This window comes from Candoia aspera, chromosome 1 (assembly GCF_035149785.1).
Source record: "Candoia aspera isolate rCanAsp1 chromosome 1, rCanAsp1.hap2, whole genome shotgun sequence".
Classification (NCBI taxonomy): domain Eukaryota; kingdom Metazoa; phylum Chordata; class Lepidosauria; order Squamata; family Boidae; genus Candoia; species Candoia aspera.
The window spans coordinates 152,516,426-152,533,851 of record NC_086153.1 but is presented as its reverse complement, the minus strand read 5'-3'; the positions used below and the strand labels follow the sequence as shown (position 1 = coordinate 152,533,851).

At 42.4% G+C, this 17,426-nt stretch overlaps 1 protein-coding gene across 1 annotated transcript in view; it reads left to right on the top strand.

Moving 5' to 3' along the window:
* HAO1 (hydroxyacid oxidase 1) overlaps positions 1–17,223 on the top strand; it is a 45,962-nt gene extending 28,739 nt beyond the window's left edge. The window contains exons 6-8 of the mRNA XM_063316098.1: positions 14,904–15,062; positions 16,087–16,156; positions 16,993–17,223. Of these exons, the coding sequence (XP_063172168.1) occupies positions 14,904–15,062; positions 16,087–16,156; positions 16,993–17,063 (300 nt within the window). The 3' untranslated portion in view covers positions 17,064–17,223. The remainder of the gene's footprint in view (positions 1–14,903; positions 15,063–16,086; positions 16,157–16,992) is intronic.
* The last annotated feature ends 203 nt before the right edge of the window (positions 17,224–17,426 follow it).

Sequence of the window (17,426 nt, the reverse complement as noted above, 5' to 3'; positions counted from 1 at the left end):
GCAAGACTGTAAACCAGTCTCTACTCCTATGATACCAGATTTTCAGAAAGAAATAGGAGAAACTCAATTAACTGAGGCAGAGAAATATAGACCTGCAATTGGAAGTTTACTGTACATTGCAAATCACTCTTGCCCAGATATCTCAAATTCTGTGGCCATTTTAAGTAGACAGGTAGAGAAGCCAACATCTACTGGAAAAGCAGCATTGAAGAGGTTAATGAGGTATTTGCAAGGAACAAAGGATTATTGCCTGAAGCTAAATGCCTGAGGAACAGAGAAATTGCAGGCTTTTGCTGATTCTGACTGGGGAGCAGATGTCAGTGACAGGAAATCCACTTCTGGGATTTTAATTCAATTTGCTGGGTCAAGCTTAGGCTTGCATTCTAGAAAGCAAACACTTGTTCTTTCCACTGCAGAAGCAGAGTTTCATTCTCTAGCACAAACCTGTAATGAGGTTGTATGGTTTAAACACTTGTTAAAAGACATAGGCATGGAAGTGAGCCAGCCTATAACTGTTCATGAGGATAATCAAGTTTGCATTGCAATGGCAAAATCTGAAGCTTGTAAGAATAGGACAAAACATATAGATATCAGATATCACTATATCAAAGACATGATAGCCAAAGGGGAAATTATGTTAAAATATTGTGAATCAAAAGATATGATGGCTGACATGTTAACCAAGCCTCTTGCTGCACCAAGACATACAGATTTGACAAAGAAAATTGGTTTGTGTCGTACTCTTTAGCATTTCTTTGTTTTTGCAAGGGCTAGATGGAAATTGTTATTAGACAGGTAGGCTTAGAGCAAGTCCTGTCCTCACCATTTGCTAGGTCAATTGGACAGTCAGTGCCCCACTGTCCTACTCTACAGTTAACTGCAAGGAATCTTTATTTTGTCAAAATAAAACAAAGCAAACATAAGGGGAACAAAACTTGCTTCTGATCTCCCTTCCGTCATACCTGCTAGATTATAATGGTTTATAGTGCACATAAACTCAAACAATAACTTATCTACAGAAGAATTTTCCCAAGAAAATGCTTATTAGTACTTAGAATTATAAGAATAAATGAATTACTTCTCCACCTTATAAAGAACGATGCACTGATGCCTGGTATCTGTGCTGCTTCTTGCGTATAGGCCCATCCCAATGCTCATCACATTATATAGTGGTAGCCAATATGTCCCAAACATCGTCAGAACTGGATCTTCATGATACTGTGAAAGAATGCTGCTGCCTTTCTGCCCCTCTTCAGGTACTGCAAATTCTACTCTTTTGAACAATTTTTTGGCAGCATTTATCTGACATTGGCAGATTTCAAAAAGCTACGCAGAGACTAAAGGAAATACCATGATTGCAATAAAAAGAAAAATCCCAAAAGGTGGCAGTGGAAAACCATTTCCATATTATTGTGAAGAAAATGAACGGATATCCATAAAGTCACAAAGAGTTGACTCAGGTATGTTATGTCACAAAGGCAAGTTTGAACTACAGCATAGGAAATGTTTAGTATCCCATCAGCCTTGAATGATACGGTGTTGCCTCCTACTCAAGACAGTATTGCTCAGCCTGGCTATAGGGAAGATTGTTGAGAAGGTGGTAGTGTTGCAGATGCAGATGATGATCTGATTCCTTTTCAAATGGGACTGGATTATCAGACTCAGATTATCTAACTCCTATGATGGGAGTGGAATGGGGGAAAGCAATTATCATGAACTTGCTGGATTACTCAGCTACCTTCAATATCATTGACAATGGTATTCTTCTAGGCTGTTTGCAAGGATGGGGGCGGGGTTGTGTTGCAGTGGTTCTCCCCTTTCCTGAAAGGCTGGTTCTAATCAGTGTACGGGGGGAGAATCTAAGTCTTTGAGCTCTCCATTGTAGCATGCCACACTGCTTGGTTCTCTCCTCCCTACTGTTTAACATCTATATAAAGCTACTGAGAATAGGTAATCTATATTGATGATCTCCGATTTTTATTTATATATATTTTTTCCACACTGGATGAGCAGGAGATGCTATTGAGGTTCCTCCTGAAGGCTGTTAGGGTTTAGTGGTTTGGGGGGGGGGAGAAGGTTTAAGTTTAACTCCTACAGGATAGATTGGCTATGGAGTCAGAAGCTCACTGGTTTCAGAGAAAGCCTGTACAGGATTGCATTCCCTGGGCTGGTACTGCCCTGTAATCGGGGGTCCTCTTAGACGTAAATCTCCTGCTTGAACAGCAAGTGATCATGCCCAAGAATGTTTTGGACTATTACATTTTGTGCTAGTTGCATCCATGCCTAGAATGGGAGGTTCTGTTGACAGTTGCTCTTGCTGTTGTTGGCCCACATCTGGATTACTGGATTAATGTGCTCTGCATGGAGCTACCATTGAAGACCATTCAGAAGCTGCAGCTGTTCCAGCATGTAGCATACCAGATATTTACAGGCATGTGGAGCTTTTCCCACATTTCCACTTCTACTGTGGAAGCAGCATTTAGGAGCTCTCAAGGCCTTGGTTTTTCTAGGTAAAATTGCTAAAATCCACAGGGGACCAAAAAAATATAGTGGCCCGTAAATACAGTTTCTCCATATTCTTCTTAATCAGCTAAGTGGCTGCTGAACCATACTGTAGCACAGATGATGGAATGTTATCATCCACCACCCCTAAGAGCAGCACAGGAGCTTAAGGTGGGTAGGTAGAATATATTGCTACCATAACACTTTCTACCCTTGCCCCAGGATAAACCACCTGAAGTGACAGTCTGCCTCTAATGGAGGGGATTACCATACTTTTAAGGAAGAGTCACTGGTCCACTCCAAGTAGCAGCAATTCCCCAAAGCTCTAGATTTACCCTACTGCTTCCTGAGGTCCCTCTTTAAACTGTAGATGCCAGGACCAGCTCTGTGGTCTGAGTTATGCAAAATATGTCACTGAATTATAGTGTGTTCCCAAATTGCGTAATAAAATAATTACTTAAAATTCTGATGGTTGCCTTTAGGTTCTTGAAACCTGTCTACACAGTTTGGCTTACTCTTCAGAACGAATTGGTTCCAAAGTGGTGGCTGTTTCCTAAGTCTGGCTTCAGATGGATGAAATGTTTGCCTTAATTATGACTTGTGTCATCCTAAAGTAAGAGCACTTGGGGCAATATGCTTGGATATGACAGTGAGTGTACATATGCGGAAGTGGAACCAAGTATTTCTGGCTCCAAAGCAAAACCTAAAGAGGGTAAACAGTCTCTTTTATTATGTGCCAGATGACTAGAAAACCTCAAATGGAATATACAAGCAAACTGAACTTGCAAGTTTTGATTCCCTCAGGCCACTGTTTTTGTCTTCAAAGAAACCACTCTTGCCCCTGCTTGTTTCTTATAGCATCATTTTCAGAGTATGAAAAAATTAAGTTTATGCATACAAATATTCCTTTGCTCTCTTACAGATCAACATATTAGACTTGGGAGGAATTGTTGACATGCAATTTAAGACCTGGAACTCATCTGTCATTATTTTGTGTCATGTCCAATCATAACTATGAGCAAGTAGCTGAACTGTTAGACATTGTGGCTTTTTAGTGTGCAGAAGAGCATTTTTTTACCCTTATGAAGCAGTTCAACAATAACCTTTTTGTTAGATGATTATATTGCCTTCTTCGAAAAAGAGGATTTGGAAATGTCTAGCACAGGAGATGCTTCAGCTTGTACAGCTGATAAGTGGCATAGCCTTTTATGCACTATTTTTATATGAGTCATAGTAAACTATTTAAGAATTCATCCTAACCAATAACATCACCTTTGGAGTGGGGCTAAGGAGCATTTCCCCAGGATAATGTCACAATGTAAGGAGACAGAGTTTGTTTACCTAGCAAACGTTTAAAAAATACTGGAAAAGATGAGTCTTACTCAAATTCTGCTTTTATCAAACCCTTCTCTCTCCCTCTCCCACTCTCATAACTTCCCCCAACTGTTACTTGTGTGGGGGTAGCATTGCATGTATTTAATTTATTTTACTTATTAAATCAACTGATTCTCTGGCCCTTTCCCCAAACTGTACACCCTAAATGGGGTTCAAAATGTGTGCAGTTCTGGTTAAACTAAAAACACAGAAAACACTCTTAATTGTGAAGCTGCCAGTTCCAGTTGTAGTTGTTGTTGGGGGGAGAGTTTTAACTCTAGGCCCTTGCAATGTGGGGTGCCTCAGCGCTCCGGTCTCTCACGCTCCTCTTTAAGATCTACATGAAACTGCTGGGTGAGGTCATTTGACAGCACGGGGTGTGGTTTAATCAGTATGCTGATGATACCCAGTTACACATCTCCAACCCTGGCTGGGCAGATGGTCCTGTTTTGGTGCTGATCTAGTGCCTGGAGGCTGTGAGGGTCTTGATAGGGAGGAACTGGCTCTGACTCAACCCTAGCAAGATGGAGTGGCTTTGGGGTTTTGGTCTGGTGATATGTTACCTCTGCTTCCTGGACAGAGGTGCTGTGTAATTTGGGGATCCTCCTCAACTTGTGGCTCCCACTTGAGGAGTGGGTGGCAGCCAAGGCTAGAGGAGCTTTTGCACAGATACATCTTGTGTGTCAGTTGCGCCCATTGTGAGGCCTTGCTCACCATCACTCACACCTTGGTCACTTCCCAGTTGGACTATTGCAATGTGCTATACTGGAGTGGCCCTTGAAGACTGCTCAGAAATTACAACTGGTCCAGAATGCAGAGGCACATGCAGTGTTGGGCACCTCTTGGTTTATCCATATTGCACTGCTGTTGTGTGAGCTGCAGTGGCTCACAGTTTCTTTCTGGGTACAATTCAAGAAGCTGGTTATTACCTTTAAAGCCCTACATAGCTTTATGGGGGAGCCATCCAGAATTGTGTTTCATAAGATGGGTGGCCACATAAGTCTTTAAAACAAACAAACACACACACACACAAACAGTGGACTAGCAGGCATATCTGACTGGCTGGCAGAATTTCCAAGTCTGGTAGACAAGTGGGGTGCCTTCAAACTGAAGTGTGCAAACATCTCCTCTGTGCTTCCCTGCTAATTGGTGGATCATATTAAAACAACAACAGATTTAGCAGGAAAATATCTGCATTGGTGATATCTGGAAATTCCTTTTGAGATTCAAGGAAATAAGCAAATATAAACTCTTTTGGCAATCTCTATTTTGTCAGCAGGAAAGCCATTAATCAATGATGCTACTGTGTATATCCTCAAGGATGTCACCATCCAGCTTACACTTGTCTTCATTAATCACTATTTTCATAATTTTAATTTTATACTAGGACATACATTTTTCTAAATACCAGTTAGTCCATACAACACAGCCAGAACAGACTTTTCCTATCAATTTGGAACTCCCTAGTATCTCTTGGGTTTGGATTTTCTCTGCCTTTAAAAATCTTCTGTCTCATCCCTCCTTACAGCAAGAGTTACTTAATGTAAAAAAAAAAGGAACTGAGGCAGTTCATAATGCTGATTAAATTACTAATTAAACATATTTTATCCAAAATAGAAACAGCTGCTGATCCCTTTTTGAAGGAAGAGATGGTTTAGCTGGAGCCTAGCAGCCTGTTGATTTTCTTACTTAAACTCCAACGTTATTACAGAAGGAGGTGAGGTGGCCTTGGGTTGGTGGATGAAGGGTGTAGCTTCCAGAATATGAAGCATGATGGGCAACTCTTTTGCATTTAATATTGTGTGATGCCTATGTCTCCATTCTAACAGTGGGAGGAATTGTTAGAAGCACATTTTGTTAACAATAGCCTTAGCTGAAAGGAGAGGTTCCATTTTAGCTTAGCAAAGTACAAGGGTTTCTGATCAAACCTCCTATAGTTTTTACGTCACACCACAAGGCAAACCCAGACCCTTAGAGAATGTTTTAAGGGGGAAATAATTGATGTATTTGAAGCAATTTCAGTGTTTATATATATTTTGATGCAATCACCAGATGGGTACCACGAAGGGAATTCAGAACTCAACATTATTTTTACAGATTTTACTACTTTTTTATTTTTTTCAATATTTTTTGTTTTTCTTTATGTGATTATGTAAATTTATTAATTATCAGTATTAGTGTTTAGACTTTTATGGAGACTTTTAGTTTATTAAGATCATATAGTGAACCTAGTTCTATTCCTTTAATTCATTCATTAATGAAACAATGAATTTTAAATCTTACAATGGTAAATCCTTTGTTTATTCTTCACCCACTATGATTTTCCCTACATTCTTTTTTCCCTTTTATGTAGCTATTTATTCTGTTCTTTAAGTGTTTTAAACAAATAAAATATTAATTAAAAAAACACAGCAACTTTCCTTTTTCTCTCTCTTGTTTTCATCCAAAAGCTTCCATCATACCCAAGCCATCAGAGAAGGACAGAGAACCTTTTTTTTTTCCTCTTGCCCTTTTCTTAACTTTTCTCCATGAACTGAAACTCTGCAAAGCCTTTTCCTCCTCCTTTCTGTTACATTTTCTTTATCTACTGGCCTTCCCATTTTTTACAGGAAGCCTTGGGCATTGGCCATTGTACTCCACAGAGGTGCTTAGCCTTACTTCTCTGGCTTAGCTAGCAAACGGTTTGTTGGAATTATTCACCAGCAAGGGACTAGCCCATTTATTATTTAATAAATGGTACTGATTGGTTATTAATTATGCTTTTATTTTGGACTTTCTTAATGCATAAGCCTGTTCCATAATCTTATTGTCTGGCCCTTGCTGAACTGGTGCTATGGGAGGCCTTGGTTCATTACAATATTTATTTACTATGCATCGTTGATGCTCAAAGTAAAATACAAGGGGGGATAAAATTACCATTACCAGCAGCAGATTGAAAATCACCCCACCAAGGTAAAATGCTTGTACAAATAACCTTTTTATCCAGAAAAAAAAGCGAATGTGTTAAGGCTGATCTCCTGTTGCCTAAGGAGTCTCTCCCCCCCACCCCCATTTCAGTGTAGTTTGTCATCAGCCACCCTCCCCATTCTAATGATTCTCTATTTCCAATGGTGGGTGAATTTTTTAATAGTACTAAAATCGCACCACTCACATATAAGAGGGAATAATTTACATCTCTGGAGGAATCTCAACAGATGTAGAAATTTAGAGAACATAAACAGGGGAAGGGGGAATTAAAAAAAAAAGTCATGTAGCTCATGGGTCGAGTATGTTAAATGAGTCTGAACACAAAATTTCTATGCCTGTTGGACTGGAGAAAACAAGGAGATAAAATACAACAGACTTTTGTACTATAACATTTTGTTACAGGTCTCTATGGTACCTTGTTGATTTGTTCCATTCTCTTCTTCAGTCTTACTCAGCTGCCCCTTTTTTTCTCCCTCTGAAGAGTTGTAGATGTTTCCTTCCCTCTGTGCAATTTAGAAATGGAAGTGCTGAGAAAACAGAGAAAAAAGCCATTAGGAGAAGTTGGCATTGAAGTAGGAGGAAAACCCACGTTCTGCCTAAGCAGCCATGGGAGCAGGTGGCTTCATTTAAAGAAGTGATCATATTTCACATTATGGGCCATACACTACACCATTCAATAAATTGACTACTAACAGTCCTGATTAATAAGCAATTAAGTCTGTTTCACTCATTGGGGTTTCAAGTGATCTGGCAAGCCTTCATGATTAGAGCTTTCCTTCTGCTTCAGACTTATTACCCAGATGGATGGTCAGTGGGAAGGGCTGCAAATGTTTTTCTTTGTCTCTCTTTGTAACGATTGCCTAAACCCAAATACTCAGTCTCACAAGCTCGGGCTTAAAGATAACTGATTTATTAAAGGAATAGTATGCAAATACAGAGAAAGCTGAGAATGAGCAAAAGCGCGCCAAATACAAACTTAAAAGCCTTGCTTGTGGGCAGGTCCCGCCCCGTCACTCGTCAGGACGCTCCCCCTCCCAGGTGCTGAATGCCGTTAGACGCGCCTGGGAAAGTAACCTTGAACAGGAGCGCAAACCCAAACAAGCATTCCAAGCCCTCAAAACAAGGGAGGGCAACAGAATGGAAAAACCCCGGGTGAAGGGATACGGAACAGAGAATGACATGTGAAACGTTACAATGTTAACCAGACATTAGAATGAGAACATGACATATTGCCCCCCCAAAAGAAATCAGGGAGCCGGTTTGTCAGGATAGGCAGAGTGAAATTGGGCTACGAGACGAGGAGAATGGACGTTTGGAGCAGCAACCCATTCAGGATGAGGGAAATGTTTCCAGCGGACGAGGTATTGTAGAGTAGAGCGCTGGCGTCTGGAATCGAGAATAGATGCCACCTCGAAGTGCTGCTGGTTGTCAATCATGAGGGGAGGTGGAGGAGTGGGTTGCGGATGCCAACGGTCCGATGACAGGCAGGGTTTGAGTAAACTACAATGGAAAACAGGATGTAAACGTTTAAGGTTGTGAGGTAAATCAAGTTTAAACGTAACAGGGTTGAGCTGAGCAACAATTGGAAAAGGACCGACAAATTTAGGACCAAGTTTTTTAGAGGGTTGTGGGGACTTGATAAACTTAGTTGATAAGTAGACTTTATCCCCGACTGCAAAGGATGGTTCTGGGGAACGCTTTGCATCAGCATGGCGTTTATAGGTGGCTTGGGCATGGTGGAGAGCGAGTAGAATATTAGACCATGAATCTTTGAGAGAGTCTGCCCAGCCAGCGAGGGTGGCTGGGAGTGGTTGAGGATGAGGAAGTTCAGGAATAGGAACAAATTGACGACCAAAAACTGTTTTAAAGGGAACTTGACCAGTGGTTTGATGAATGGAATTGTTGTAAGCGACCTCAGCAAATGGGAGTAGATCGACCCAGTTGTCTTGCTGGTAGTTAACAAAAGCTCTGAGGTATTGTTCTAATGTAGAATTAACCGCCTCTGTAGATCCGTCCGTTTCCGGATGCCAAGCAGTAGAAAGTGATTGTTTCGTACCCAAAAGTTTCAAAAATGCCCGCCAAAATTGTGACGTAAATTGTGTGCCTCTGTCACTCACCAAACGGGCGGGGATACCGTGGAGGCGGTACACGTGGATGAGGAAGAGGCGTGCCAGCTGTTGTGCGGTGGGGATAGAAGCGCATGGGATAAAGTGGGCTTGTTTGGAGAAAAAGTCTTTGACGACCCAAATGACAGTTTTTCGTTGACTAGGAGGTAGATCAACGATAAAATCCATGGAGATATCTTGCCAAGGGACAGACGGAGTGGCCACGGGTTGAAGGAGACCCTGGGGCTTGCCCGGTTTGCGCTTTATCGCCGCACATACAGGGCACGCAGTGACATATTCCTTTAAGTCTTTGAGTAAAGTGGGCCACCAAAATTGGCGGTGAACGAGGTGCAAAGTTTTCACGTAGCCGAAATGCCCCGCTAGCTTGTCATCGTGGCAGCGCTGGAGTATGGTTTTTCGCATTGCGTCGGGTACATAGAGACGATCGTTGCGCCAGGCAAGATCATCGGTGAAAGTTAACATGTGTCTGTTGGCTTGTAACCAAGTATCTGTTTTAAGGTGGGAGAGCAACTGTTGTTGCAAATCGGAGGGAATTGACAAGGGAGGCGGGCCGCTGGAAGGCTGAGCGGCTGGAGGCGGAGTCGATTGTGCTCGGGTCTGGCTGCGAGTTACCGCTGCCAGACTTAATTGTTTGTCGGTCCAGACGGTGCCTTGGACCGTTGGCCCTGGGCCAGCATCTTGGGGTCTGCGCGAGAGTGCATCAGCCAAAAAGTTTTTCTTGCCTGGTATAAATTTAAGAGTGAAGTCAAAGCGGCTGAAGAACTCAGCCCAGCGCAGCTGTTTGGGACTGAGTTTTCGGCTGGTGCTTAGAGCTTCCAGGTTTTTATGGTCAGTCCAGACCTCAAAAGGGTTGGAAGTACCTTCCAATAGGTGTCGCCACGTTTCTAAAGCCGTTTTTACAGCAAAAGCCTCCTTTTCCCAAACGTGCCATCGTCTCTCTGTTTCAGTGAATTTGCGAGAGAGGTAGGCACAGGGTTTTAAAGCGCCAGATTGGTCAGATTGTAACAAAATTGCGCCTATGGAAAAATCAGAAGCATCGACTTGTACCACGAAGGGTTTAGAGGGGTTTGGATGCTGTAAAATTGGTTCTGTGATAAAAAGTTGTTTGAGCGTTTCGAACGCTTGCTGACAGGCTGGAGTCCATTTAAGGAGCGCGCCTGGGTTCTTCGAACGTCGCGTATCCCCCTGTCCTTTGGTTTTTAACAGTTCAGTAAGGGGGAGGGCGATTTCTGCAAAATTTTGGGCGAATGCCCGATAGAAATTAGAGAATCCAAGGAAACTTTGTAATTGTCTCCTGGTACGGGGAGGCTCCCATGCCACAATAGCTTCTACTTTTGCAGGGTCCATTTCAATGCCCTGAGCTGAAATTCGGTAACCTAGGTAATCAATTTGCGACTGATGAAACGCACATTTTGAGAGTTTTGCGTACAATTCTGCTTTTTTCAATTTAGCCAATACCTGACGCACCAAGTGGATATGTTCTGACATGGTTTCAGTATAAATCAATACATCATCCAAATATACCAGTACTCCCTTAAATAGGTGGTCATGCAAGACCTCATTGATTAACTGCATAAAAACCCCGGGTGCCCCAGATAAACCGAAAGGTAAGACTTTATATTGGAAAGCCCCAAGAGGACAGTTAAATGCTGTTTTCCACTCATCCCCTTTCCTTATGCGAATGCGAAAATAAGCTTCTCTCAAATCCAGTTTTGAGAAGATTTTGCCTCTGGCCAGATGTGATAACATATCTTTGATCAGGGGCAAAGGATATTTATTTAATATTGAGACCGCATTGAGCCCGCGGAAATCGGTACAAAGTCTTAATGACCCATCCTTTTTTGGCCGAAATAGGACAGGAGCTCCTACCGGGGAATTCGCCGGCTCGATGAAACCCCTAGCCAGGTTTTTGTCAATGAACTCCCTTAGCGTGGTAAGCTCTTTGGGAGACATGGGATATATTTTCGGGTGAGGCAATTTTACATTTGGTAAAAACTCAATGGCACAGTCCGTTTTTCGGTGGGGTGGCAAGCGATCCGCTTCTTTTTCCCCAAATACTTCAGCAAAATCCTGATACTGATTGGGTAGTCCTTCAAGAGGTTGAAGCGTTTGCACAGTAGTATACGCTACCCCTCCACCCTCCATGTCCTCCAGTAGGTCCTTTTCGGGTACTTTGTAAAATCCATCTGCAAACGTCACAGTTCTATGAAGCCAGTTGATAAAAGGGTTTTGTTGCACAAACCAAGGCATTCCCAGGATTACCAGAGGACCCCCTACTGGAGCTACCACAAATGGCAGCTTTTCTTGATGGGAGCCCATCTGCAAAGCAACCAGTCCCGTGGAAAGATTGACTGCTTTCCCTCCCGCCATAGTTCCATCCAATTGGGTGAAAATCATGGGTCTTGGCAAAGGGAACGTGGGCAGTTCGAGAGCTGCTACCACGTCAGGGTGCATTAGGGAACGGGAGCAACCCGAGTCTAGCATGGCCCACACTTCCACAGTTTTGGTTTTTGAGCTCAGTTTAACTTTAACAGTCAGTGTGGGGAAGTTTCCACTCACCGAATCATGGTTACGCCCGGTTTCTTCCACCTGCCCTAGGGCGCCCTTCAGGGCAGGTGGTAGGCTTTTCCCGCCGGCTGCTGGAATTGCAACTCTTCCTCCTCTTCTCCGAAGGGTAGGTCGGGGGGGTCCAGTTCTGCGAGGGCCGCCTTCAGTTTTCGCGGTGGAGCAGGAGCAGGCGTCTTTACCGTGGGTTTCGTCTGTCGTTCCTCAGGACGGCGTCTCGGGCACGACGTGGCTCGATGCCCTTCTTTCCCACATCTGAGGCACTGACCCTTGGAGAACCGTTGCTCCCTCTCCTCTTCCCAGGTTTTCGGTTTGGGGCGGCTGGCAAGTCCAGATGTGCGCGCTCCTCTAGCAAGACGTGTTTGTCTAAGCTCTTTGGTATGGGCGTAGGTTCGTAGGGCATTTTCTGCGCTTCCCGCCAACTGAATCCACCCATAAAGCGTTTTGGGATCGTCTCTGCCTAGCGCCCATCGAAGGATTTCGGGTTCTAGCCCCTGCTTGAACAATTCGATGATTGTTGGCTCAGACCAGTCTTCCACTTTTCCTGCTAAAGCTTTAAACTCCAACGCATATTTAGCAACTGAGAGGGACCCTTGGTAGAGTTTGCGCAGGTCATTTTTGGCCGTTTCTTGAGCTAGGGGGTCTTCGAAATGCTCCTTGAGTGCCCACAAAAATTCATCAAAGTCCTCTAACTCAGTTGCCTCAGCTTGGCATAGTTGCACATACCAATCTGCTGCCCTTCCTCTCAGCTTGTTGGCAATGAAATTGACCTTGCCGTGTTCCGACTGAAAGTTCCGACCCCAATCTTCTATATAATGCTTGGCATTCGTAATAAAGAAGGAGAGCGTTGCGGGATCCCCATCAAACTTCACTCCAAATGGTGGGAAGGTTCTTGCCGGCTCAGCTGGCTGTGGCGGTGCCGCGAATGACAGCGTACGCCGAGCCCCCACAGGTGGTCGATCCCTAGGAGGTCTTGCCTCTCGCTCTCCCCTTTGATGGGCTGATCGAGTCTTACTTCTCCCCCGGGTCGACAGGGTGCTGTGCCTGGGATACTGTGACGGCTCTTCCTCCCAATCCTCCGGGGTGGGCTCTGCCTCTCTGGGCTGATCCTCTCTGGGTAGATCCTTGAGGATCGTCACTATTAAATCCATTTTATCTTCCAATGCCCTCATACGGGCCGGAGTGACCGGCTCCTCCGGGGGTTGGTTGGTTATCACCACCTTCGGTGACAAGGGGACTTCGTGCTCCCAGGACAATTGGGGAGACCCCCTCCCCGTGGTTCTTTCCATAACAGATCTCTGTTCACTCCTAAGACTCTCCTGTATGGATGTCAGCAGCTCGTCCAATTGGGTATCTCGCAACTCCCGACGTGCTGCTCTTTGCGCTCTCGAGGTTAGCGCTGGCCGGCTTTTGGCCACCTCCCGCTCCTCTTCGCCTCCCTCACTTACGCGAAGTTGAGGTTCTGTCATCGCCAGCGTTCCCTCTTATCCAAGGATTGGATGGGGCCAGCGGAAAATGAAAAAAAATGATTCTCAGCTTTATGTAACGATTGCCTAAACCCAAATACTCAGTCTCACAAGCTCGGGCTTAAAGATAACTGATTTATTAAAGGAATAGTATGCAAATACAGAGAAAGCTGAGAATGAGCAAAAGCGCGCCAAATACAAACTTAAAAGCCTTGCTTGTGGGCAGGTCCCGCCCCGTCACTCGTCAGGACGCTCCCCCTCCCAGGTGCTGAATGCCGTTAGACGCGCCTGGGAAAGTAACCTTGAACAGGAGCGCAAACCCAAACAAGCATTCCAAGCCCTCAAAACAAGGGAGGGCAACAGAATGGAAAAACCCCGGGTGAAGGGATACGGAACAGAGAATGACATGTGAAACGTTACAATGTTAACCAGACATTAGAATGAGAACATGACACTCTTCATATTACATTGTAAGGAACAACTGAAGGACATTTTCAGCTTGGAATATTGAGCACGATGTATCTGCCAGAATCTGCATGTGTATGGCTGCCTGTATTTGTCTCTGGATGTTCAAAATTTGAACTTTTGCAGCTGCAACTAGCAAACTATTTGGTATCAGTCTTTTTTTTTGAGACTGATACTTGTTTATAAGTTGTCTTGCTTGGATGTCTAGTAGTTCAAATCTGCATGTTTCTAAATAAGGTATTGCAAACCACACACTCAGATCTTCGAATAGTCACACCTCACCAAGAGTTTGGTTCTGTAATAATGCCTCAAGAATTTAATGCTTGAGGAAAAGGAGAATGTAGAATGTAATTGGTATATGTAGAATTGTTTTGAAATGGATAAAAAACTCTAAAACTATGTTTGTTATATTAAAGCATTGTGTATATGTACACTTATATATCTGCGGTTCCTTGTATATATAGAGAGGGAGAGAGAGGAAAGGACAGAAATGGAAAACAAAAATGTGGACATCTTGCCAGCTCTGGAAAAGTCTAACCAGGACTGTAGAAAAAACAAATGAACAATGTAATTGTAGGTCATGCTTGAGGATCTATATGGAGTCTTACTTAGAAAACAATATGGGATTCTGGAGCCAGTCACAGAATAAGCAACATTCTGAACTTACAACTATCTAGCTCCTTTATTGTTGTTGTTGTTAGTTGCCTTCAAGTCATTTACGACTCATGGCGACCCTATGTATAACCGAACGAAATGCTGTTCAGTCTTGTGCCATATGCCTGACTGTTCCAATGTCTGCATCCATTGTTGCTGTAACTGTATCCATCGTGTTGAAGGTCTTTCTCTTTTCCGCTGGCCCTTGGCTCCTTTACTAAAAGGGGATAATGCTTACCTACTATATTGAAAACTCTGTTTCACCAGTCCAGATTGACTGAATTACAACTTCTTGGGATTTATGCAAACTGTTGTCCAACAAATTTGAAGAGGCTGCTCTAGGATTTGTATTCAGTTCTCTGTGACAGGCACTCTCAAGAATTAACTATGTATCTCAGAGTTTCTTCCTGCCGACACTTCCTAATCACAGGAAGGCAGATTCAATGGGATCTAGCAACTTATTTCTGGAGAATGAGGATCAGCAAGGCCATAATCAAGGATTTTGAGATGATGGGGTATGTTGCAGTTAGTATTTACAGGGTACAGAACATGGCCTCTGGTTCCCCACAGAATGTGCAAAGCTTTTGGGATTTCAGTAATAGACACTTGGACATATAGTTCTTACATTAGGATCTGAAGCAGGCTAGCTGGAATATTTACCAAATAGGATAATAAAATACCATGGTATTCACAGCTTCTAAACATTTAAACTTTGGACCTCAAAAATTCTTCTGCAACTATATCAAATGTGGAAACTCTCCACCCTTCCCATTTTCATTTACAGATTGAGGTCCTGCCTGAAATAATAGATGCTGTGGAAGGGAAGACTGAAGTGTTCCTAGATGGTGGAATAAGAAAAGGCACAGATGTTCTCAAGGCCCTTGCTCTTGGAGCCAAAGCAGTCTTTGTAGGAAGGCCTATAATCTGGGGTCTTGCCTACCAGGTAATGTAAATCAGGAATTCAATTATTCTTCAGTGTTTGTTTGAAATAATTCTTCTTCCCTATTTTAGAAGTCTTTGGAGTGCTTCTGTACAAATACAAAAACATGGCAATTATAATGGTAAGAAGACAACCCAAAAGAGTTGACTGGTTCAACTCCATAGCTGGATCCTGAGGCTGCTGCAACATTTTTATTAATGACTTGAATGAAGACATGAAGAAAAGAGTTACCAAATTTGAAGATGACACAAAGTGTTCTGGATTAGTGAATGTTCTACGTAGCTAAGATTGAACTTGATAGATTTGAGAAATGGGCTAAATATAATGGATTTCCAATTTGTATTTAAGATTTTATCCTTGTTGACTCAGGTCACCTCCAAATTACTTTATGCCAAATTAGGTGGTTCACCCAATCAAAATCTGGACAAATTCTTATTGACAGTGCACAGTCCTGGTGTTCACATGTTTTGAAGCACTCATTTTTAATGTTATTCTAGTCCTCAAAATCTATGGCTGGATTCCTATATCATGCTGAACTATTATTTGTTTAACCATGATCTTTTAAAACACAACTGTCTGGCTTCATACATTCTGAGCTACAACACTATGGCTCACAAACCAAGTGACTGAATTCATAACATACTAAGCCAAAACCAAACAAGCCATATTATGGGTAATCTACTTTAAGCCAGCCTATATGTAGGAGGAAAATGGTAGTATAGAGTACCATGCATGTTAACTGATGTCTTCGGGAAAAATAAACTCATGAAGTCAATTAAATGATTTGAGCATGCTCTGATGTTTTCCCCAATGATTCAAGAGGAAATGTAGATGAGTTTCAGCTTCTTTTGCAAAGCAATAAACAAGTGTACCTGAAACTGTCAGTGAGCTGAGCTGGAGTTGGGGAGAAAAAAGAAAGATTAATCTACTGGACAAATATTGTGCTTGCTAGTTTATAGGCATTTTGCCCAGGACAAAGCTAGGACCGTAACATATATGTTCATACAATGTGTTTTAATTTAATTAGGGTGAAGAAGGTGTGAAGGAAGTTCTTCAGATATTGAAAGAAGAGTTCAAATTAGCAATGGCACTCTCTGGTAAGATGCAGAGCATACTGACATTATTTTACGTACTTGTACGTTGACAACACTGGATAGAAAAATAAGTTTTGTACAACGGAATGTCACACACAGTCACATAAACATCCCATGTTTGGTGGCTTGTGTCTCAGATAGCTTTCTCAGCATCTTTTACCTAATTTTTTTAACTGTACATATTAGGAACTGATATGTACACAAATTATGAATGCTATTATTTAGCTGTACTGTAGTCTTCCCCTTTCTAAAAGGCCGTAATATAAATTAACAGCTATTTTTAATGAAAGACATTCTTTAGGGCCAGACTAACTCTGACCATTACTCTGTCTTTGTACTGAACATGTGGGATTTCTAAAATTCGGATAGCATTAACTAAGATAATGGTGGCAGAGCTTATAAGTACAGGGGTAAGAGAAGAGGACTTCCTGCATTTGGCTTCCAAAGAAAGCTCTTCTTCTGGAGGTAGCATTTCTTATATGGGAGAATCCCACATGGATCTCAACATCATTGGAGAAGTAGCACTCAGAAATAAAATTAATCTTACGTGGCATCTGAAGGATAAAAATTATGGTACCAAGTGGACCTCTTTAAGGAAGATTATTCCAAGGAGGAGATATCATTTGTGAGAAGGCATATTATTAGTTATTAGCCACCTACACTTTCCCTTCAAGGCAGAGCAGGGGATCTAATGATTTGTGTAGAGAGAGACAAACAACAACAACAACAACTCCAAGACTGTTACTGGAAGTATAATGCTATTGTATTGTATTGGAAGTACAGTACTTGTTTGAGGCAATTATTTTGAACAAAACTGCTTTTATCTTTTTATTTTCTAGGTTGCCCAAGTGTACAAGCAATAGACAGAACATTGGTACGGAGAGTTCAGTGGGCAGCTTCCAAGATGTAGCTGCAATTGTTACATGAACCCCGACTGGTTGCATATTTGTTGTTACTTATCAGGAATTTGGAATTAAAAATAAATGAAAACTTCCAGGACAAGTTTTAGTTGGAACTTCCTAAGCTGTTTCTTTGGCAAATATACCAAATATATCAATCTCTTTTTAATGGCTAGAGTAGTCTATACTGGTATGTATCATAAGAATGATGTTAGGCGTTTATATCCTTTTAAAATCAGTGCTGAACGGATTTCATTACTTTTGGAGAATGTTGCCCAGCCTACAGTTTTCTTGGATAAGACTTTATAAAGTATTAATGACAAAAGTTGCAAGTTTTTGATGGACTGAGATTTACTAAACTGCAGTTGTACAAA